Consider the following 22,794-nt stretch of genomic DNA (forward strand, 5'->3'; position numbering starts at 1 on the left):
CTGCCATTAACAAAACTTCTTCTTTTTTTCTACTAAGCACAATTTTAGGTACTATGTATTCTTCCGTCTGAATTCACATCTATTAGTTAAGTTGAAACATTTATGTGTTAGTTAATTTATACGTTTGATAAGTATGTATGCCTAATATTATGTAATTAATTCTAATTTTAATAATAAAATATTACTAAAAATTTATTATTATATTTTATTATAAAATAGTTTATCTGATAAAAAATTTGACTAAGATTATTAACTTATTAATTTATAATAGAGATTATGATAATAAAAAATAAGTCTTTTATAATTTTAATTTAAATTTTGATCATATGATTACATCCAATAATCTAGATATAACAATATGTAATGATTTTGTTAAATAAAAATAAATAAATTTCATTTATTAAACTACATATAGATTAGATTATATGACCGTCATCATTCAATAACTCAATTGACAATTCCTAATGAATAATGTTATTATTACCTTAAATTGTTAATAAAAAATTCTAAAAAAAAACATAATAGTTTCCTTAAATATGATATTATCATAGTAATTCATAAGTTATTTATTGTATTTTAATTTTAGACACCTAATTTCTTAGGATGAATATTGAATGTAATTAAATATTTATAGAATTAATGATTAATCAATAAGTTAAACTCTAGATATAACTGAGTTTGAACTCTATTAAGATCAACCTTGATTAGGACATTTGAATAAAATAAGAAAAAAGTTTCTTAACTCATGTTAACTTATGTTTGACAATAATATGTTACTTTAGAATTAATTTAAAATTATAAATGATGAAATAAAATATTATATTACTTTTTTATTAACGTGTTAAAACTAAAAAAAAATATTACTTCATATTATCTAAAAGTTAAAGAATATTACTAAATGCTTATTTTTTTATCAATATTAAATATCTACCTTAATTAATAAAGTAAATTATTAATAATTTACTACTAATTTAATATTAAACTTATAAAATCACACAAATAAATGTTTCAATCTTTATATAAGAAAATAATTTATTTAATAATTAAATTAAAATTTTAGTTTAATCAGATAAATATTTTTAAAATATTATTATATTATTTATTAGCATCATATATATAAAGAGTATCATTTTATTAGCACCATGAAATTTAATTTTGATGGTTGGCCTCTCTAGTTCTAGCATGTAAATTCGGGCTTCATTATTGATATATGAAGTCGAATGCATGCCGAAGTGTCTCTCCCAAAAAGTAATCATTTACTTTTTTTGAGTCAATGAAAAATCAATACATGTTTACCTTTATTCCGCAAAGACAATCTTGGAAAATTATCACAGTGATAGGTATTTCAGAGAGAGGCATGCACACTTCCATCAAATCGACATGTAAAAACTCGAATGATGTTTTTCACAAACATGTAATCAAGGAAGGTGTGGCATAGATCACGTAGAAAAGAGAATCATGAGATAAATGTGAAGCTAATTACGCCTTGGGACCAATGTTCAATCGTGCATCTACATCTAAGGAACGATTTTTTCTTCTTCTATCATAGACAATTCAATAAGGATATATACTCGCGCATTAGATATGAGTACCTTTTTTTTTAAGTCATAGTTCAAACTTTAGTCTATGTATTATTTAGATTCGGTAAACTTCCATAATAACCGGTGAATAGTCTATTCACAATCTAAAGAATTTGTCACATATAATTAAGATAAAAAAACTTAACTTTCATTAAAAAGATAAAGATATACCCAGAAAATCATATATTATTTATTATTAGAAAAAAATATAAGATAAAATTATATTTTTCCTATATTTATATTGTCTTATGAGAAAAATTGAGATCCTATTATTCAATTTCATTTATATAAAAGAGGATGATTAAGATTTAAGTAAATAAACTCTAATTCAACCCCTTTTAAGATATTTGTTATTATCTTTGCGTGGTAATTTTAGTATTAGAGTATTTTCGCAAATACATTCAAGTATAGTTAGTGAAACAATACAAGAAGAAATACTATCATAAGAGAATTCAGTCAAATTTAATAAGAATACCTTATTAAGAGAAACTAATTCCTTTTATAAAAGATATCTTTCATTGATTGATATGACACAATATATAAATATAAATATATCATGCTACAAACCATTACCAAGTGGAGTGTATGTTCGAGCTTTTTATTTGTGAAAATTAAAAACCTAAAATTCAAATAATAAAATATTTTGTTAATGTAAAGCAAGGTTTAGTTATGATTTTGTGAAACTATTGAGCAAAATCATTGCAGAAGAAATCATCTATATAAAATCATAAGAACTCATTTCAAAAATTTCATTGCTCATTGCGTAAATAATTTGGTGAAGAATGCATTAACTCAGACGCAAACTGCAAACAATTAACCTTTTTCACATTTTGTTTATAAAAAATATATAAAAGCTTAATTGTTATTTTAGTTCCTAAATTTGGAAACGTGTTTTTTTTAGTGCCTTGAATATTTAAAATATTTTTTAATTTTAATTTTTGATAAATTATTATGTTTAGTGTTCCACATAATAGTTTAACATTTTATGATAATTTTTAATTTTTTAGATGGTTCTAAAATATATAAAAATCAATTTATGATGGTTAATAACAGATGTAAAGCATCTTTTTATTATGCGAGGGATTAAAAAAATAATTGATCAAAATTTAAAAATTAAAGAAAATATTTTGAAATTTTAAGAATTAAAAAAAATATATATACATTTCAAATTGACGGACTAAAAAAGATAAGTGAAAGGAGAGACGAGCTCAGGATGATAAGAATAAGAGCGTCCGCAGGGTCGTATGGCTCCACCAAGGTTGAGGTTTGCACATTTGAACCCTCACGCATTGATTAATGTGGGAATCCTAAACAACCATAAGATTTGGTGCAGGCGACACGCTCGCTTTTGTCACTGGCATTCGGGTTGGACCCCACGGAGCCCCAGAGACAGCATCAATCTATCTTGTTTTTGCCAAAATTCATATAATAGTAATAGTAATCATTTTAAGATTTTTCTTAAATTTCACAACAACAACAACTGCTAATTTATTCATAGATCAAATGCATTCACATTTCAAAGTATTGTCTCATTTTAAATCAGGGTGTTTACATATACATGTTCATATGCAAATTGGGTTAATTTGTGTCATTTATTTATTTGAATTAAAATCGAATTCAATTAATCAAAATATTTATGTATAAGTTGAGTCACATGTTTAGATTTATAGATACGTTAATTTAATTCGTGAATTCACAATTAAAATATAAATTTTATTTTGTATATACATATTAAAAACAATATTTTGATAGGTAAGGAAGGTATGATACTGTGTTATTTCATTTAGTATTTTTAATAAAATATTGACAATAATATGTTGGAGGTTACAAATATCGAAACATGTTATATTAATAGTAGAATTAATTTTTGTGCTAAAGATTGTGTTTAAATTTTTAGAATTGTTTAGTTTGACTTTAAACATGGCTAGACTAATATTGAGACTCCAAGTGTCAAGTGTTAGAGCAAAAAGTGTTGAGATTTTTTAATATATTACTTTGAGGTACATTGTTATTTATTTTACTTTTTTTTTCATATTTATTTTTATGTTATATTTGTAATATTAATGGATCATATTTTGTTCATTTGTTTCAATGAGTGTAATAAATTTGGCTTCAACAAAGTTTATTATAAAAGATTAGTTTATAAAACATATATATATATATATATATATATTAATTTGTATTACTCTATTTTAGACTATTATGTTGATGGTATTAAATAAATTAATTTTACTACTTTTAAATATTTTATAATATTATGTTAATTGTATTGGATATTTGGATGAATCATGATATAAAATAATAGTTATAACAAGAAAAAAAGATTAAATTTAAATGAGTAACTCGTTGGCTCGAACTTAGATGGGTTAAGTTTCAAAAAAATTTATAAAAACTAAACCAAACCAAATCAATCAAATGTAATTAGTTTGAGTCTTAAATTTTAACCCGAATTGATATGCAAACACCCAATTTCAAATTGTGACGTATATAATAACTTTGTTTAGTAGTATTTTTTAAAGCATCATTATTATATTTTTATCAGTAAAAAAAGTATCATTATATTAGTATATATGTTTGTTGACTTTTATGAGTAAAAAAATGTTTGATGACTTTTGTAATATTATAATAAGTGTTTTATAAGTTTTACTATAAATAATTTTTATATTAATTATGTATGTCTATCAAATTCTTTATTCACATGTCACCTATATTTTTACTGGTATTAGCAATTTTTAAAGTAGCTGCATATTTAGGCTATGAACATGAAATCACTTTTTAATCTAAAACAATTTGTTTTGTATGAGTTGATCTACAAATTTAACGGGTCTTAATATTAATATAAGCGTTAATTTTCGTTATATTTATAATTTTTAAATATACGTTAGAAATTAAAATTACTCATTTGATTATTTAATTTTGATTCTTTTTTATATGAAAATTTCTACACTATCAATGAAATGATGATTTCAAGATTTTTAACTTGATTTGATGATAAATAGTTATATAAGGTAAATTCAAAAGTAATTCACAATCTATTAAAGTCAGACCAATTAATTAATTAATTACTCACAACCCAAAAGGAGAAAGCATGAGCATGGAGAGCTTTCTCATTTTCATAAATTAAAATTTTATCTTCAACTGACTGAGATCCTAATTTTAGGGACATTCTGCAACTGAGTTCGCTCTGTCGGACTGTCACTCACATTTGTGCTTTATTGGAAATAATTTCATTTTATTTTATTTTTTAGAAAATGTAGTACTATCAAATACTAAAGAACAAGACTATAAATATTACCGCACATTTTTTTGGTGTGGTTTTTGAGCCAATGAGTGTCGGCTCTTGGTTTCTCTGACTAAACTGAAAAAACCTTTGTACTTATTCTCTCTCAGTTTCACATAAACTGACACCATAATTCTTTACTTCAACTGAAAAAATTAAGAATTTATTTCCTCCAAAGTCCAAACACTGTCACAGAAACTGACTTGTTAACCATTGTTAGTTACATTCTGTTTCTTGCCACTTTATAAGTCATCATCACCCTCCACTGGTTTTCATTAACAAACCTTCTTCAAAGTCCCACCACTTGGTTTTCATAACCCATTCTCCATCTCAGGTACACCTAATAAGATTCATCTTCATCCATTTTGTAAAAATGTGTTGTTTTTTTTTTTACCAGCTTTGATCATGTGAATGTTTGTGGGGTTGGAATGAAGATTCTGTTCTGCCTTTGGCTTTAGAATTTAGGAAGAGTTATTGGATAGGAATGGGATCAGTGAGTTTTGTGATTCATTTTGTGCCACTTATGTGAGATACGTGAAGTGCAGGTTGACATTTTGGTTTTCCTTGTGTTGTATTCTGATTCTGATATAACTGATTAGTAAACGATCTATGTCCGCGATTTTGTCCACAATATCAAAGTTTTTGAGTCACTCAACTGCAAATTGTGGTCACATTTGTTCATAATTTCTCGCAATATCAAGGATTGCAACCACAGCTGCAATTTAATACCACCTCAGTAAAAATGCTAGTTTATGGAATTTTTAGTGTGGAAACGAATGTGAATGGGAGCATTGGGATTTTTCACTGTGGAAACCAATGTTCACATATAATTCACATCCTCAAGTTATTTTTTCTATAAGAATTCATACTGTTTGGTTCTATGATTTTTGAAATAACAACAACATGAATAGATATAGATCTTATATCGGTGAGTGTTAGGTCGAAGTGAAAAAAGAGTTGGAAAGTTGAAATGAATAGTTCATTCATTCATTCACCGGTAGAAGGGTTTCCTTTATCATGTATTTTTGTTGATTTATGGACGGAAAAATCTTCTCTATGCATATGTTTATCATTTTCTATTTGTTGGACTTGTGCAGAATGGAGAATGCGAGAATAAGCCAGTGGTTGATCCTTCTGGTGTGTGCGCTGCTGTTGCTGATATCAGAAGCTTCTTATGTGCCAATCACTATTGTTCAGAACGCGGTAGCAAAAGGAGCTGGTAAGGAATTTTTGCTGTGTCTTTTCATATATTTAATCATGTTCTTAATCTAATGCTTATTATTTTCAATGATATTTGGGATATTGAAATTCAACATATTATGCAGTTTGTTTGGATGGGAGTCCACCAGCTTATCATTTTGATAGGGGATTTGGATCAGGGATTAACAATTGGTTGGTTGCATTTGAGGTATGCCACTCTCCACAAATTTCCATCAGTAATTAGTCTTATAAATCAAATTTGGTTCATTGTTTTGCCTCACCTTTTTGGACAAATCATATAAGGTTTATTTTCAATCGTTTTTAATCTTAATCTATTTCATTTCTACTAGGGAGGAGGATGGTGCAACAATGTCACTACTTGCCTTGCTCGCAAGACCAATCGTTTAGGTTCATCTAAGCAAATGGCCAAGCTAATTGCCTTTTCAGGAATTTTGAATAACAGGGAAATGTTTAATCCAGGTCTTTCCCACTAGTCCACACAATTTTGTTTCTCCTAATGAATCCAATATTTTCTTTAACTTTCTAATGAGTATTGTGAATTCCAGATTTCTACAACTGGAACAGAATCAAGGTTAGGTATTGTGATGGTTCATCATTTACTGGTGATGTGGAAGCAGTGAATCCAGTAAGTTCAGCAAAATCCAAAGGAATTTCAACATCTAAATTTAAGGAAAATACTAGTAATTAGTCTTTTTAATTAAATTTTAATATTGTGATGTGGAAATCAGGTGACTAAGTTGCACTTCAGAGGAGGTAGGATTTTCAATGCTGTCATGGAGGATTTACTAGCAAAAGGAATGAAAAATGCTCGAAATGTAAGAGAGGTTGATGATTTGCCACTCTTTTCTTCCTCTTTATTGATTTTTTTCATTCACTCACCAGAACTTGTAACTACAGGCTATTATCTCGGGATGTTCAGCTGGAGGATTAACATCAGTACTGCATTGTGATCGATTTCGAGCTCTATTACCTAGGGGAGCTAGAGTGAAATGCCTCTCAGATGCTGGTTACTTTATCAATGGGTAAGTTCCTTTAATATGATTTTTTACTTAGCCTTTTCCTAAAATTTAGAGTTCCTTAGCTCATTTTATGATTCAATATGCTACTGTTAACAGAAAGGATGTCTTGGGAGAACAACACATTGAACAGTACTTCAGTCAAGTTGTTGCCACACATGTACCCTTCCTTTCCTTTCTATCCTATCTATTTCCACTTTAGCTTATGTTGTGTTCTAAACAAAAAAACAACCACTAATGTTTTCGCTCTTTTCATTTGAAAGATACTTTGCGAAACTTTCATTCAAGGAAGATCTAAAATATTCAAGTCTGATTTTTCTTTTCCTTTTATTAGGGCTCTGCTAGGAATTTGCCTCAATCGTGCACTTCAAGACTTAGCCCAAGGCTGGTAGGTTTATGAATTAGTTTTATCTTTCTACCTTTGCAACTTCTTCTTTCGTGTTACTAATATCTCTGATTTCTGAACAATCTTGTAGTGCTTTTTCCCACAATATTTGGTGTCACGTATCACTACACCAATCTTCTTTGTAAACGCGGCTTACGACTCATGGCAGGTCAGTTAATTCTGTTGCTCAAGATACATCAGTTTATGTGCATAGTGGTGTTCCTTGCTTATTGTATTGGTCACACTAGTCCTATGATACTGACCCGAATAAAAAGTGTAAAAACTTATTGTTTCTTATGCAAATCAACTGGGATACTATCAGAAATTGACTCAAACTTATTCCACGTACTCTTCTGTTCTTAAGATTTCCTGATTCAATATGAAAGTTAGTATGAACTTTATTCCCCCCCCCCCCCCCCCCCCCCCCCAAAAAAAAAGAATAACTCTATATTGTTGTTGATAACTTTTCTCCATAATGAGCTATCATTTGATGTTTTGCTACTATCCCTTAATAACTGGAGATATTTTTCTAGTCTTTTCCCTGATCCTCAGGATGTTGCTTGATTCAGATTAAGAACATTTTGGCACCGGGTGTTGCTGATCCTGAAGGCCATTGGCATAGCTGCAAGCTTGATATAAACAACTGCTCACCTGATCAACTTGATCTAATGCAAGGTGAATATTCTTATATTAATTATTTGTGTCTCATGGAATAATGCCGAAATCCAAACTCAGAATTTTACTAAGTTTGTAACCACACCCTTATAATAATGCTGTCTATAGTTTGTCATACCTCTATCAATAAGTGTTTATGGCCCTTAAAAATATTGCCATGATAAAAACAGCTTACTATGGTCACAACATCAAATGTTGTCATATCCTTCTGAAGTTTGGTAAAAGCTTTTAGGGCCCTATGAAATTCCTGATCACAGCAGTTCTATGACCTCACTTTTATGGATGGTTTGATTTACAGGCTTCAGGACAGAATTTTTAAGGGCTATAACTGTGCTAGGCAACTCTTCATCTAAAGGAATGTTCATAGACTCTTGCTATGCCCACTGCCAAACTGAAATGCAGGAGACATGGTTGAGAAGTGACTCTCCAGAGCTGAAAAAGACAGTAAGAAGCTGCATTAATATATCATACTCATAAATATTTTTTCTTCTCTACAAATATAACCGCTTTTTGCTTTTAGTTCCTTTAATTTTTACTTCTTTATGATCCTTGTGATGTCCAAACCTCCTGTTTTTTGTCTTTCCTATCAGTCTTCATTACAAAAAAGCTTGCTGATTCCATTAGGCGTTGTAGCGTGACAACGCCATGTTACAAAAAACACTTACATCATGTGTCAACGCCTGATGAAGCCACTGAAACATTTTTGTAATGGAGATTAATGAGAGGAAAAACCAGAAGGTTTGGACATTATCATAAAAAAAACTCTAAAAGCAAAAACTAGTATATTTGTATAGATTAAAAAGATATTTAAACCTATCACATATGAATATATAGCTGACTTGTCTGCATAAAATTTTTCAGACAATTGCAAAGGCTGTAGCAGATTGGTTTTATGAAAGAAGGCCTTTCCATCAGATAGATTGCCCTTACCCTTGCAACCCCACTTGTCACAACCGTGTTTTCGATCCACAAGACGACCATCCAGGAGTATAGAAATATTCATTTCATCAAAATCTAGCACACATTTATTTCTATCATTTTTATAAAAACCACACACACTTATTAGTTATTGGTTAGCATGGGATTGAATAAGAAAATATGATCTCCAATTTTATTATTAGGCCACCAAAATTACAAGGAAATGCCGCCACTGCACTAAACTTAATTGTGTGCCGGGCGCACCTCCATCATTGTTTAGTACTATCATTTAATCTTAATAAAAATTAGTACTATTATATTCTTTCTATGATGATGTTACTTCATAATGTGTAAGAGCTTTATATGTTGTGTGAATTTTAGAAAAATGTGACCGCGAAAGGAACATCAGATGCATCAGCTACAAAGCCCAATTTTCCCAAACTAACAAACAAGGTGAGCTAAGCTAAAGTTGCAATATTCGCAGTTATGCATTGAAATTTGCATTGTATTTTTTAAAACTTTAATCGAAACATAACCTAACTCAAACGCCAAGAAATGCTTTTCGTTCCAAGTGAAATTTCATGCTTTTATTATCTATGGCAAATATATAGCAACCTTAATAAGAAACCAACTAACTATACCAATTATCATGCATTCTTTTTGAAACAACGAAGCATTATGTTTCTAAAATATCTTATTGATTAATATTTAATTTAATAGTTGTACATTTCACAAGTCAACAATTCGTCGTAACATTAAACACGCGAGCTATTGGCGATTGCAATTGTCTTTTCTCAATTCTCGTATCTCGAAATTCGAGTCTTGATAAACTGATTAGTAATTCTTCGATCGCCGTTGTTACTCGCCGCTGTGAACTGAACTCACCTTCGCCGGAATCGTGTCGTTTGCCTTCTTCATTCATGTCGTTTGTATCTATTACAAATTCGTTTCACTGGGGACCAAAGTACAAACACAAGTATGTCTGAATTTTGTTCTTACTGAATTCATCGGGTTCCGTGTTCTGTCAATTGCGATTCATTAACGAGAACAATTGTGTCCAGTAGCACTCCACGCCTAGCAATATCTAATAGATGGGATTCCATTTTCCCCCCCACTATATTATGCTCCATAGCATCATGAATTATGATATTGAACTTTAGACTTAGCTTTTCGCTTCGTTCTTTAATTCACTCATCAGGCACAGTGGATTGAACTTGTGTGCATTAGTCGCGGGATCAGTGGGCTTCTACTAACGTTGGTTCTTCTGGTAAGCATAAATATTATTTAAAGCTGTCATTTTTTTTATTATAATGATTGATTCATAAATACTGCATATGGGTAACATTTATTTATATGGTCCTTGCATCTTATAGGTCATCCTATAAAAGCTGGTTTGCTTTTTTGATTAAATATGAGTATATGACACAGCTGGACCATCTCTCCTACTGTTTTCCATGTAAGAAGGATTAATTATGAATTTATGGTTTATGAGTTGTGAGTTCTGACTGATGTGAATTTTGTCTTATTGTTTGTCTGACATATTCTTGGTGTAGTTTCCCAAGCTGATAGTGATAATGTATTATCTTTCTTGTCTGTTGTTAATATCATAATGAGAAATATCAAAAAGTATCCTTAGAATATTATTAAAAAATTTAAAAAAATATTTTTTTTTACTGAAATACACAAAATTGTGTGATCCATAACATTTTTACATTCTTTTATAATCTTTACATTAAATATTTTTATTAATTCTTTAAGCAATAACGACACTAACTCTATCACCATTCATTTCATGGGACCACAACCCTTGTTAGTAGTTAGTACCACAGGGTCTATGACTCTATTCACAGTAAATCTGCTATGCAGAAGCTGTTTCTTTGGGTCTTGTAGTTATTGTATGAGCCGCCAGTTTGCTGTTAACATTTTAACTATGTTTTTACCTGAATGAAATGGCTGGAACAATGTGTTTAATATGGTTTTTTGAGATTATAAACGTTTTGGGTTTTGTTTGAAAATTTTCTTCTGGTATTGTCAGTGGTTGAAGTTTCGTGTTTTTTTTTTTCTTTCAATTGTTGTCCGGTAAACTTCAGGTTGACTTTGTGGAGGAACTGCTATTTTGGATTTTTGGATGTTTGTGTTGTTTTCCAATACGAATTTTTAGCAGAGTCTGTAGTTGTACTGTTCTCCAATCAGAATTGGAGTTGAGTTTCAATGATCTACGAATAAAGGTTTGCATTAAAGGACTATAGATTATGGAGGTGAAATTTCAATTATAATTAAAGAACAGTACAAACAGAACTTAAAAAACTGAATCTAAGTTTTGTCCTTTTCTTTTTATTATTTACAAATATGGATTAATCAATTGGGTGCTGGCTGTGCAGAACAAGATGAAATAAAAGCCAATCCCATTGAATTGATCACTTTTTGACTTCATACAGACTGCAATAAACTTCAGACAGAGCTTCATAATGAGATCCAATCAGTGTAAGCTTGAACTTTACTGCAGTTACTTGGCCTATATTTGTATTTACTGATTTATTTTTGGGGGAGGGGATGTTCTGGTAATTCTGCTGAGCTTCTTTTTGAATGTCCTGTATTACGAAAAACATTTAATTTTGTGAAGCATGGAATTTTTTCCTGCAAAATTGCTCAACTTTGAAAAATATACTCTTAAGTTGCTGGATTCTCCCACGTATCTAGGTAAGTAGATAGGATTCAAGGAGAGTTGGGTGATGGTTCTGCTACTAATGGAGCATGTAGGATGATTGTTTCTGGTTGTGCACTGCTGAGCGATAATAAACTGTACTCTATATGGCTAATATGAACTTTATACATTGGTTTAAGATGTCAGTGGAGGAGAATTGAAAGAGGTTACGGTGTTACACTAATTGCTTAAGTATATCTAGCAATCCATGAATTGAAAAGCACAATTGCTGGAAGTTTCTAATACAAATTTTGAACTTCTCAACTGATTAATTTAGGAGACGTCTACTGTGCGTGTTAGAGCGAGGTTATGACTATGCTAATCCCAATTCCTGTGATTTTGGGGCACACTGATCTTGTAATTCAACAGGTGTGAAGTTCCATTAGCCTGGAATCTTGTGTTAACTTACTTGCAATCCTGGGATATTTTACAATGCTACACGTTGAATATCTCTCTATCCATAATTGTTAATTTATTGTCAAGTGTACTAAATTATCAAAGGTAGTAAAGTAATTAGAAGTGTGACCGTGTAATTTGTTTGTACTTAGATTGATATACACCTAATTTACAAATAATAAATAAGAAATTTAAAATAGAAGATAAAGAAAAATAAAATATAACATAAAGATTTAAATTAAAAGACGATAAAAGAAAAAAAAAGTAGAAAATAAAATAAATAAGAAATTTTAATGTAAAAATAAGAAAAATAAAAGATAAAGATGATGAAAAAAAGATAACTACCTTTGATGCAATAATCATGTTTTTCTTTCAATTTTCACCTATATTTTTAAGACACTTAATCATAATTCCTCATGATCAAGAGTCTAATTTATCTATTTTTTCCAAAATCCATTTAGTACAATGAATTGCATACGAAAATACATGCAGAGACAACACAATGAATTGTTTACATGTCATTTCGGAGTTCTTTAGAAATTAGGTGATTAGCATATCTTTGGACTTCTTAGTGGGTCTCGGGCCTCGTTCGTGTTAAACATTAACTAACCATAAGAAGACATGCTGCGCCTGTTTTGCGCGCTGACAACTGTTTTAATTTTCAACTTTTTTCTTCATGTTTTTACATTAATTTTTTTATCATTTTATTAAAAACAACAGTAAAATAAATAAATTGTGATTATTTTTAATCAAAATTAACTATCAAATTAATTCAAATTTCACAATTATCAATTACATGTACTTGTACCTAGCTAGCGGATACTTTTTTGTTTTGGTCATCAAATAATGACTACATTCATTTGCTCTTTCTTTTATACTTATACGTTTGAAGGTTCAAGTTGGGAAAAAATAAAAAAGATCATGACCATTTTCAATTTTTCATGTCTCTTTTAGTTGCTTATACAAGTGACATCGTCTTTGTTGGATGTTCGATGAGGCTTTAAATGGGTTATCTACACACAATGTGCATCCAGATTCACTAGTATCATATCCATTCGTCACAGACATTGCTGAAACACTATTTTTATTTTTTATTTTTATAGTAATCACTAAAATGAATAACTGGATAAAAAAGGGATAAATTACAAATAATAATCAAAATGCCATAAAAAGTAGCATTAATTTACTATATAATTAATCATATTAAATATACTAATTTGAACGTATTAAGATTCTTAATATCATTTTTGTTAGTAAATCAATATTTTTTTAGGTTAAAATGTAATTTTGTCTTTTTATTTTCTCAAATATACACTTTTAGTCTTTTTATTTTTTAATTAAGACATTTTATTTTTATTTTTAAAAATATTACGATTTTAGTCACTTATTTTTTAATTAAGATATTTCATTTTTAAATATAGGTTGATTTATCTAATATGTGAACCTTGATTAATATGTTTGTTTATTATTCATATGACAAATTTTTTTGAATTGCTTAATTACTAATAGACTTAATTTATTAAAAAATTAAAAAAATACAGTGAACACATCTAAAAGAGTTTAAATTTAAATTTTGTGGATCTGAAAAAAATAATTGTGGGAAAAAATATTATTGGTGGTTACACTCACACATACATATCTCAAGATCATGCAGACCATCTTAATATATTATATAACCCATCATATTGGATATATTTTGGACTTTACGTATCATTGCATTTGATTTTTGGACTTTACGTATGTGCCTTTGGTATTACTATTTGAATGTGGCGTGACACTAAAAAATCATCCTCGTAGGGAAACCACAAAAAAAAAAAAAAGAAGAAGAAGAAAGGTTAATTTAATCAGTAATTTTTTTTTGAATTATTTCAGAATTATAAAATAATTCGTGTAGACCACCTTAATATATTATCTAATCCATCATATTGGATTGATTTGGACTTTACGTTTCTATGCCTTTGATGTTACTATTGAATTTGGTGTGACACTAAAAAAATCATCCTAGTAGGAAAACCACAAAAAAGATAGGTCAAATTAATTATTAAATTATTGAATTATTTGAGATTTAAAAAAATGAATTTTGAAAAAATATTGTTATGTCACAAAAAGTTTTAAGTCATTTTTAATTCATTTTTTTCTTAAATTTAAACAAAATATATATTTTTTAATTTCATTTATAAATTTGAAAAATATAGAAATTTATTTAGAAATTCTTAAGTAGTTCAATAATTTTCTTATTCATTCATCATACTAATCTAATATTTAAACTATTTGACTTTTTTAAAATAAATTCTCATGCTTTTAAAATTCATAATCAAAATGACAAAATTTGATTTAACTTCACTATCTATTAACAAAACTTTATTCCATAAATCTAATTATAAATTTATAAATTTATTTAAAAAATTTAAAATTATGTGAGACTTATTCATTAATTTTAAAAATATTAATTGAAAACTTCTCCAAACATTTTCTTTATCATATGTTCTATGCTTGACACGTTTTTTTTAGGTGGAATGGAATAGGAAGAAAATATTTGAAGGATACGGCCACCAGTCCGTCTCTTGCTCGGTAACACATTAATCAATAATACAAAGAAGGTCAAATTAATCATTTTGGGTTTTATAGGTGACAATTATTTAAAAAATGACTAGTCACTATAAAAAAAATTGAAATCACAATTCCCTTATCCTTAATTTTATTTTTACATATACGAAAAAGTTTAATATTTTCATCTTCTTTTTTCCCTTTATGCCCTGTTTGGTAACATGAAAATTGAAGGAGAGTGAAAATAATACTAATTGTTCAGTTGAATAGAAATAGATTGGAATTAGGATAATATTTTTTATTTTATTTTTATTCATCTCTCTTTCTTTGTTTTTTATTTATTTCTCTTGAATAAACATCGTAATTTTCATTTTATCTTTTACATATATACATTTTTTTTACCGTCCATCCTTTTTCTTTTTTCACTGGTCACTACAAAATGCGCCTTTAATTTCCTTTTCTAAGGTAAATATGTAATTTTAAAGAGGTACACGGACTCAGAGTCCAGTTACCGTTAGCATAAAATGAGAGTAGGTTCTTGGCATGAAAACAAAAGACACGGGAGAGATTCACTATTCAAAAAAGGTAAAGATAATAGGAGTTCTTTTTCTGATTTTCGAAGGAACAAAGAAAAGAAAAGGGCAAAGAGAGGATAGGAGTTGGGGCAGCTCCACCTGACTGTCAAATTGAATGCGATTGAAAGACACTAAGCAGTGAGCGTACCACCACCACACCATACCTATATTTGAATCCCCAAATTCGTGGGGGCACACACAAAATAAATAAATGTCATTTTCTTTATCCCATTATCCATTTTTTCTTCTTTTCTTATAGTATTAACTAACACCAAATGCATTTATTTATCTTTATCTCATCATAACTCATGTAATAAATTTATTAATTTTTAAAATAATTATCCTATAATAATTTATAACTAAATAATATTCTAAAAACTATTATAGGATACAAGGAGATACCCATTAAACTCATAAAAACACCACTTAAACAAGTCACATTTGTAAATTGTTTTACATCATTATTATTTAATAAACTAAAGTGCACATCTCCAACTTTATTCTATGTTCTCTTGCTCACTTTTTTTCTTACAAAAAAAGCCTCCTTTCCCGTTTCCCTGCGAGTTGCTTTGTCTCATTCCCCCAGCTAGCTACTCTCACCACCACACCATTCTTCTCTTTCCGGCTTTACCCTCTTCTCTCATATCACAATCCCAACCTCTTTTTCTTATTACTTATTCAAACGCTTCATCACTCAACCACCTTAACAATGCACCATTCAAAAATCCCACTTTAGTTTTTCCATCATTCTCTGCAGATCTGAACCACCCGGGATCTAAAAGAAAAACCGCATTTTGATTTCTGGGTCTTGCCCTTCGCCTCATTGGGTATCCCGAAACGCATTCGTTTTGCGGAAGAAGAAGATGGGGTCCAGTGCCAGCAAGGCCTCGTCCTCATCGTCGTCGTCGTCTTCGGGGAGTTTCAGGAAGGGTCGATCTAAGGGATACCGAGGTTTCCCATCGTATTGTCTGGGAGCCACGTCTGGATCTCGTGGCATTGATAGTGACGACCAGGTAACTCTAAACTTCAACTCTTTCGCATCCTTTTCAATGTTACGTCAATTAGATTTTTATTTAAAGGATTAATATTTTCATAATTTTTTTTTATAAAAAATATCAAGTATGAAGACATTTCTTTTTCTAGCTTTAATAAACCTGTGTTTTCTGGATTCGGTGCTTGAATTTCCCGTTACTTTTCATTGTGTTTTATTTTAAGCAACATGCATTTATAACGGCATTGCTTACTATGAAGATTATTGCACTGATGCTTGGTGTCGATACATTTATAATAAAATCTAAAATGTGGAAACTGAAAGTTATTGATTTTCTTTCAGTTCATCCCTTGACGTGTTGCCTTTTAATTTAATGCTGATACTCATAATAAATCGATTCTTAATCGAGGAAATGACGTGATTTAACAAACTTAAAATCAAGCTACAGCTAATAATATATTGAGGGATTTGGCTTCTCAAAAGTAAGTAATCTCAGTCATTGCTAATAAAATCAACTGTTGGTGATATTTCAATACACCTGTGATTTGTTATGCATGTGCATGTAATATTAATCATTGATTTTCTCATTAATGGCTGATATTACTTTCTAAAATGATTTACCCACTTTAGAGGATCTACAATGAGTTCATGTTACAAATTTATAAATTTCAAAAGATTCTGGTGTGGTGGCGTATCAGGATTTTCTTAAGTCTACGCCTTTGTCCTATTGTTAGCCCCATTGTCCAATGAGGCCCTATTCTGTTTTTAAGCTATGACATGCCCTTCAGGTTGTTTTGAAAATAATATATTGGAATGGTTTCTCTACCCCATTTGTTTCCGCGTATAACTGTTATGCATTGAAACAGTTTTGGATTTGGTCAAATTTTTGTGGTACTAACTGCCTAACTGTAGTTTGAAACACATGATTTAGGTTTGTGATCAGAATAAAGTAAATGGAGATGATGTAACATACAGCAGTGGCAATGAAATAGATTCAGATGAGGGGAAGACAGAGTCTTTTAGAAAGGTTAAATCTGATGAAGTGCCTTGTGTGCCTTCTAACATTGACCTTGAGGGGTGGGGTCACACTACATCCAGAACTGGTAGCAGCTCTGCACATTCTTCTTCAAATCAGTCCTTGAACCCTTCAAGCCGATTCCTTTCTCGCTTTAGCCTTGTTCCTGGTAATATAAGCTTCAGACTTAGCAGAACCACAAGTTTGGGGTCATCTAGGCCTTGCCCGGTTTCTTCAGAGAGTCTCTCAATATTTAACAATGAAGATGAGCTTAATCTGCCTCCAGGGCTTCCTGGCAGCTTGATCAATAGAAATGAAACTCAACACCGTAGTGACTTGCTTAATGCATCTCTTGCTAGTCAAGTGCCTATACAGTGTCATCAAGAAGCTTCCAATAATTTAAGATCCAATACCCCGACACTGGTTTCCCCTGGCAACTTGGTTAGCAGTCGCACACTTTCTTCTGTTCAGGATGTTGCCAGAGATGGAAATGGTACAAGAGAAGTGCTGGATGTGAACTTGTTTTCTCCTAGAATTCATACTGATTCAGAAAACATTGAGCCTAGACTTACTGATAGACGAAATGGAGCTCGAGAGCCTGTTGAACGTAATGTTCGTTTTAGCCGGACATTAAGTGTTGGAAGGCTCCGTGACAGGGTTCTCCGCCGATCAACAGTATCAGACTTCACATTTTGCCCTTTGCAACGAGAGAGAGATGCTAGTCAAGATAATGGAAGACGGACAGGGGAGAGAGACACAAGAGTGTCACCATCTGGTCGTAATGCTGCAAATTCTTCTACACCTAGATATCCTCTACCCAGTACACCTAGCTCCTTGTTTGGCATCGAAGATTATGAAGTTGAGACTTCACAATCTAGAGAAACTAGGTATCAGGATCTACTGGAGCATAGGTCCAATTTCCTCGAACGGAGAAGAAGAATACGGTCCCAGGTTTGTACACTATGATTTTTTGAATAACTACTGATGGTCTGATAAAATATGTTATCAAACAAAAAGCATACCCTTATAATATGAAAAGAAAAAAGGGAAAAAAGCCAAGATGTTCTGCTTGTAGGTAATCAGTAACTGTGGGCTGTGGTACATCCACATAGAGCTAAGAAACGGTTTGATATTGGTTTAAATAATTGAATTGAGGCATTTCTAACAAAAAAATCTGTAAGACTTGTAATTTCTTTTCTGGAAACATCTGTACTTGTTCTCTTTCCCCATCCCTGCATTTTATTCATTGTTAATGATGCACATTTAAAATGGTTTAGGTCCGTGCTCTTCAGAGGTTGGGTAGCCGGTTTGAAAATCTTTCTGGACATGACAGATCATGTATCTTATCTGGTCAACATAGAAATGGTCGTTGTGCATGCAGAATCAATAGTCGTGATACCAATTCAAATGATGATACCAATGCAAGAGCTAGCATATCAAGAATTGTTATGCTAGCTGAAGCTTTATTTGAGGTAAGTTCAATGCACTGTGTTAGTTGTTCTGGTGGCCATCGTTTTATAATTATACAAGTTGAATATTTGTACATATTTTAATTAGGTTCTGGATGAAATTCACCAGCAATCTGTGGTTTTATCATCTCGCCCTTCTGTGTCATCTATCGGTTCCGTTCCTGCACCTAATGACGTTGTGGAATCCTTGCCTGTCAAATTATACACAAAGTTGCACAAACATCAAGAAGAACCTGTACAGTAAGTATTGAGGCTCATCCTTCTCACTGTTCATTTTCTCAAATGCCTTTGGATTTTTCTTTTTCTATTTTTCTTGTCCACTTTCATTTCCACTTCTTTAATTTAAATAATTCTCTCTGGCATCTATTTTGAGTGACATGTCAAACAAAACTTAGACCATATGTGACTTTTATGTAAGAAAACTTAAAAAGGAGAATGCAAACAGTGAACTACACTATTTAGTCATGTCTTGCGAGAAAATGTTAACTGATACCATATTCCGTGAAGCTTTCCCACCTCTGTACCCGGTTGTTGTCATCATCACTTGCTTTATATTTAGCTTTAACTATTATATAATATATAAAATAATTTGAGGTGTATGAATTTATATGTACCTATTTGTGGAGTGTGGCCTTTGTCCTCTTTCACTTTTTTTAATGACCATGCTGTGCATTTTATTTTTAAATTTATTTTGTACTAATAAACTAAAAACTAGTTTAGGCATTTCTCTAGCATGGAATGTACCAACAGTTTTTTTTTTCTTTTTTTCTTTCCATTGCTAATCCTTTAATATCGAAGATGTTATATATGCCTTGTGGAGTATGAGGATGGAGACAGCATGCGAGTTCTGCCTTGTCATCATGAATTTCATACAACATGTGTAGACAAGTGGCTGAAGGAGATTCACAGGTATGTGGGTATAGGGAGTTGGGAGTCCTTTTGGATAACTATATGGCTAAAAACTTCAAATCTATATAAAATTTACTGCTGTGGTGTATCAATTCATATCTGGTACTGTGGAACCTATCTAGTAAATAGCACAAAAGAATAAAGTAGATAAGTGAATTTTGTGTCTATTTTTAAATTAGAAGCACTTTAATAAGTAAACTGTAAAGCAATGCTGGTAAACACTAGATATTTGCAAAACTATATGATGGTAAAATTTGGAGATTGACAAAACTGACTGAATGTTGTGCCATCTTATGAGCTTTTGCCATATTTTCTACAATTTATTCAACTTGTGGTCCAATCACCATGATATTCTGTGATGAATAATGAAAGATTTAAATGCCCGTCTGACATCATGATTTTATGGATTTTCTACTGCTTTTAATTCTTGGCAATTCATAAGACCCTACTGTAAAAATTGATGAAATTCTTTTGCATCTTCAAATCGAGCTATATATGTCCCAATGTACCATCTTGTCCTTTATTCATATGATCTTTATGTTAATATCTTTACATGCAACTCATGTGCTAAAGATGCTTCGAAATGTGTATCTTTAACTTTTATTATATTACTATACACAGGGTGTGCCCACTATGTCGAGGGGATATCTGTGTATCTGATTCACTGCCAAGGGAGAACTAAGGTGGCCAATTGTTAATCAATATCTCCTTCTGAGATACTCATGGCTCCTTTGATCATTCATTGCACATAAGCTGATGTGACACCATCAGAAGAAGCACTCTCATTGCTGTCAATGATTATTTACTCCAATTTCTGAATAAACATCAAACCATAGTAGAAATAGAATGATCTACTAGCTCATTCTCTATCACCAAGTGAAGCAGATGGCCCAAAAAAGGTGGGGTGGAGGTATTGTTTAATGAAGAATTTTTCCAACATGTTTCACAAAAAAAGGTTCTCTTTTGATGTATCCGACAACCTTTTGTTTTGCCCCACTTCTTGTTTAACACACAATTTGGAAAAAAAGCATCATTCAAATGAGCACTTTTGGTCATGGAGGAAACTGCAGATTGGCTCAAGCATCTTTGACCGAATCATTCTCTTTAGCTGTAGACCAGTCAACTGAGTGGCTTCAAAACTATAAGCAGTGGTGCATGCGTGTGATGATATCCTTTTCACTTTTCAGAGGAAAAAGGGAAAAGAAACATTTCAATTGCAGTGTAAATTGTGGAGACAAGTGGTAGTTGTCTCCTAACAAACCTAAAAAGACCACTAGCTACACTGATTTTTGTTGTACAATTTGTCTACCTTGTGTTCTTCCAATGCATGATCATGATGCAGGGGTGGTTATAGGATGATTTACTACTGTTTTGATAACCCACTTATCTTAATTGAACTGTCAAATTTTATTTTTACATGCTTAATATTTTTATAATTTTATATCATATTAATGCAGGAACCTTGTACATTTTCCATGTTGCAGTGCAGCCACTCACTGTCCTCAGCCTTTTGTTAAGATCACTTATCAGATTATTATTATTATTATAATAATAAAATAGAAAATAGTAAGTTTAAGATATATACAATGATATATTATATTAATTTTTAATGTTCAAATAATGAAATTGTTAGAGTTTGAGTTCAAAATATTAAAAGATGATTGAAGTCTCGTAAAAAAAATAATAAAATTGTTTAGATAGATGATCATGCAAAGTGGCATTGGTTCAAGTAGTTCACATGGCCCAAAGCACATGTATGGTTGGTTTTCGGATCTGTAAATGAGCAATGAGCATGGCTTTGCCTCGTGAGCTGATAGTTGCTTGCCATCGGTAGGCTCAAGTCTCAACGCATACAGAGGTGACAAGTTAGTATTGACAGTCATTGGCACTTCATACATGTCAGTCCACAGCACACTATGCAGTATCCTTTGAGATTATGTAATCCAATTTCAACCAGTTACTACTGAACTTATAGTTAATAGTAACAATAAGAGCAAGTAAGGAAAAATGTATGAAATTATTATTACGTGCAAAATAAAACTTTAGGTTATCATACAATGGTACGAAGCATTAACCAACTAATGAGTAATTTATGTCACAAAAAGTCTATTTGATCATCTTTGTAAAGATTTTTCTTTTTAATTTTTTTTCTTCTTATTACGTGAAAAGTGTCTCTAAAGTTGTTCAGTGGAAATATAATAGATATGAATTCGACGATGCACAACAACAATAATAGCGCAAGGACTTGGATAATCAAGTGACTGAGTGTATGAAAAGGAAATATAATAGATATGAATTCGACGATGCACAACAACAATAATAGCGCAAGGACTTGGATAATCAAGTGACTGAGTGTATGAAAAGGAGAAGATGAAGATGTTTAGAGAGTTGTTCATACCTGATCCTTTAGATGTAACGGAGTATGATACCTATTAGGAAAGACGAGATGTTTACTAGCGGTCGCGGAGTCCTATTTTCATGTCATTTGTTGCTGCAATCATTTCGAGATATGATCGAGAATAGGAGTAATTCTTGTGATTTTCACTGCTAGTTGATAACGATTCAAGTATCAATTCTTATGCTTCACATTTGCACGACCATTGATAGAGTTAGATCCTAAGAGGTATTAGGTCTATAGTCTTGTGATTGAGCCTAGTATTATACCAAGTTTTTTTGTTTTGGTCTAAATCCTCTAAATAGAGCTGAGAACACTATTATTTCTCACATTGCTTTCTAATTTATGTGACGTTTTCCTACCTCAACAAATCTTAATTTACTCCTCCATGCACCACATGATGCATATATTAAATTTAATACGATGTTTTTTTTTAATCCATAAGAATTAAAGACATATATCATAAAATTTATAACAATTAATGTATCTTATTTAATCGAACAATCTTGACTTTCTTAGTTTAGTACAAGAAAATTGAAATGAAATTAGAATCATAGAAAATAAAACAAGAATGTTGATTCACTATATACAAATAAGATACACATACATGATACATGTTAGTATAACATTATATGTTTCCAACGTGAATACAGGTGGTTTGTTATAGCATATATCCAACCCTGGAGTACAGCAATTATTTAAAAAGTTTTTTTAATAA

General features: G+C 30.9%; 2 protein-coding genes across 9 annotated transcripts; both read left to right on the top strand.

The window, feature by feature from the left end:
• The first annotated feature begins 4,911 nt into the window (after positions 1–4,911).
• On the top strand, positions 4,912–12,238 carry LOC114424969 (pectin acetylesterase 8-like). Of its 7 annotated transcripts, none has more exons than XR_003669170.1 (18): positions 4,912–5,194; positions 5,958–6,079; positions 6,186–6,268; positions 6,411–6,540; positions 6,627–6,706; positions 6,810–6,905; positions 6,979–7,103; positions 7,197–7,257; positions 7,432–7,485; positions 7,574–7,651; positions 8,052–8,157; positions 8,456–8,601; positions 9,019–9,144; positions 9,457–9,528; positions 10,274–10,342; positions 10,449–10,531; positions 11,457–11,559; positions 11,776–12,238. XR_003669170.1 is itself a non-coding variant. In XM_028391672.1 (16 exons), the coding sequence occupies exons 2-16, from the start codon at positions 5,959–5,961 to the stop codon at positions 11,469–11,471; spliced, it is 1,362 nt and encodes a 453-aa protein (XP_028247473.1). In that variant the 5' UTR covers positions 4,912–5,194; position 5,958; the 3' UTR covers positions 11,472–12,238. The 7 variants fall into 7 exon arrangements, 2 of the variants coding, with proteins under 2 accessions (XP_028247473.1, XP_028247474.1); XR_003669171.1 differs by having other exon boundaries at positions 12,057–12,238; XR_003669169.1 differs by having other exon boundaries at positions 11,457–12,238.
• Positions 12,239–15,796: 3,558 nt separating this feature from the next.
• Positions 15,797–21,127, top strand: LOC114424970 (E3 ubiquitin-protein ligase MBR1-like). 2 transcript variants are annotated; one of them, XM_028391676.1, is made up of 6 exons: positions 15,797–16,310; positions 17,220–18,254; positions 18,581–18,775; positions 18,882–19,012; positions 19,571–19,681; positions 20,303–21,127. In XM_028391676.1, the coding sequence occupies exons 1-6, from the start codon at positions 16,161–16,163 to the stop codon at positions 20,361–20,363; spliced, it is 1,683 nt and encodes a 560-aa protein (XP_028247477.1). In that variant the 5' UTR covers positions 15,797–16,160; the 3' UTR covers positions 20,364–21,127. The 2 variants fall into 2 exon arrangements, with proteins under 2 accessions (XP_028247477.1, XP_028247476.1); XM_028391675.1 differs by having other exon boundaries at positions 15,798–16,310; positions 18,861–19,012.
• Positions 21,128–22,794: the final 1,667 nt, after the last annotated feature.

The sequence above is a fragment of the Glycine soja genome, chromosome 9 (genome assembly GCF_004193775.1).
Source record: "Glycine soja cultivar W05 chromosome 9, ASM419377v2, whole genome shotgun sequence".
Taxonomy (NCBI): domain Eukaryota; kingdom Viridiplantae; phylum Streptophyta; class Magnoliopsida; order Fabales; family Fabaceae; genus Glycine; species Glycine soja.

Bases quoted from the DNA above. Each gene is read 5' to 3' on its own strand.
- LOC114424969 (XM_028391672.1), top strand. From the start codon at position 5,959: ATGGAGAATGCGAGAATAAGCCAGTGGTTGATCCTTCTGGTGTGTGCG. The intron at 6,906-6,978 runs GTTGATGATTTG...TTGTAACTACAG, and splicing joins ATGCTCGAAATGTAAGAGAG to GCTATTATCTCGGGATGTTC. The intron at 7,486-7,573 runs GTAGGTTTATGA...ACAATCTTGTAG, and splicing joins CAAGACTTAGCCCAAGGCTG to TGCTTTTTCCCACAATATTT.
- LOC114424970 (XM_028391675.1), top strand. From the start codon at position 16,161: ATGGGGTCCAGTGCCAGCAAGGCCTCGTCCTCATCGTCGTCGTCGTCT. The intron at 16,311-17,219 runs GTAACTCTAAAC...CACATGATTTAG, and splicing joins GCATTGATAGTGACGACCAG to GTTTGTGATCAGAATAAAGT. The intron at 18,776-18,860 runs GTAAGTTCAATG...TATTTTAATTAG, and splicing joins TAGCTGAAGCTTTATTTGAG to GTTCTGGATGAAATTCACCA.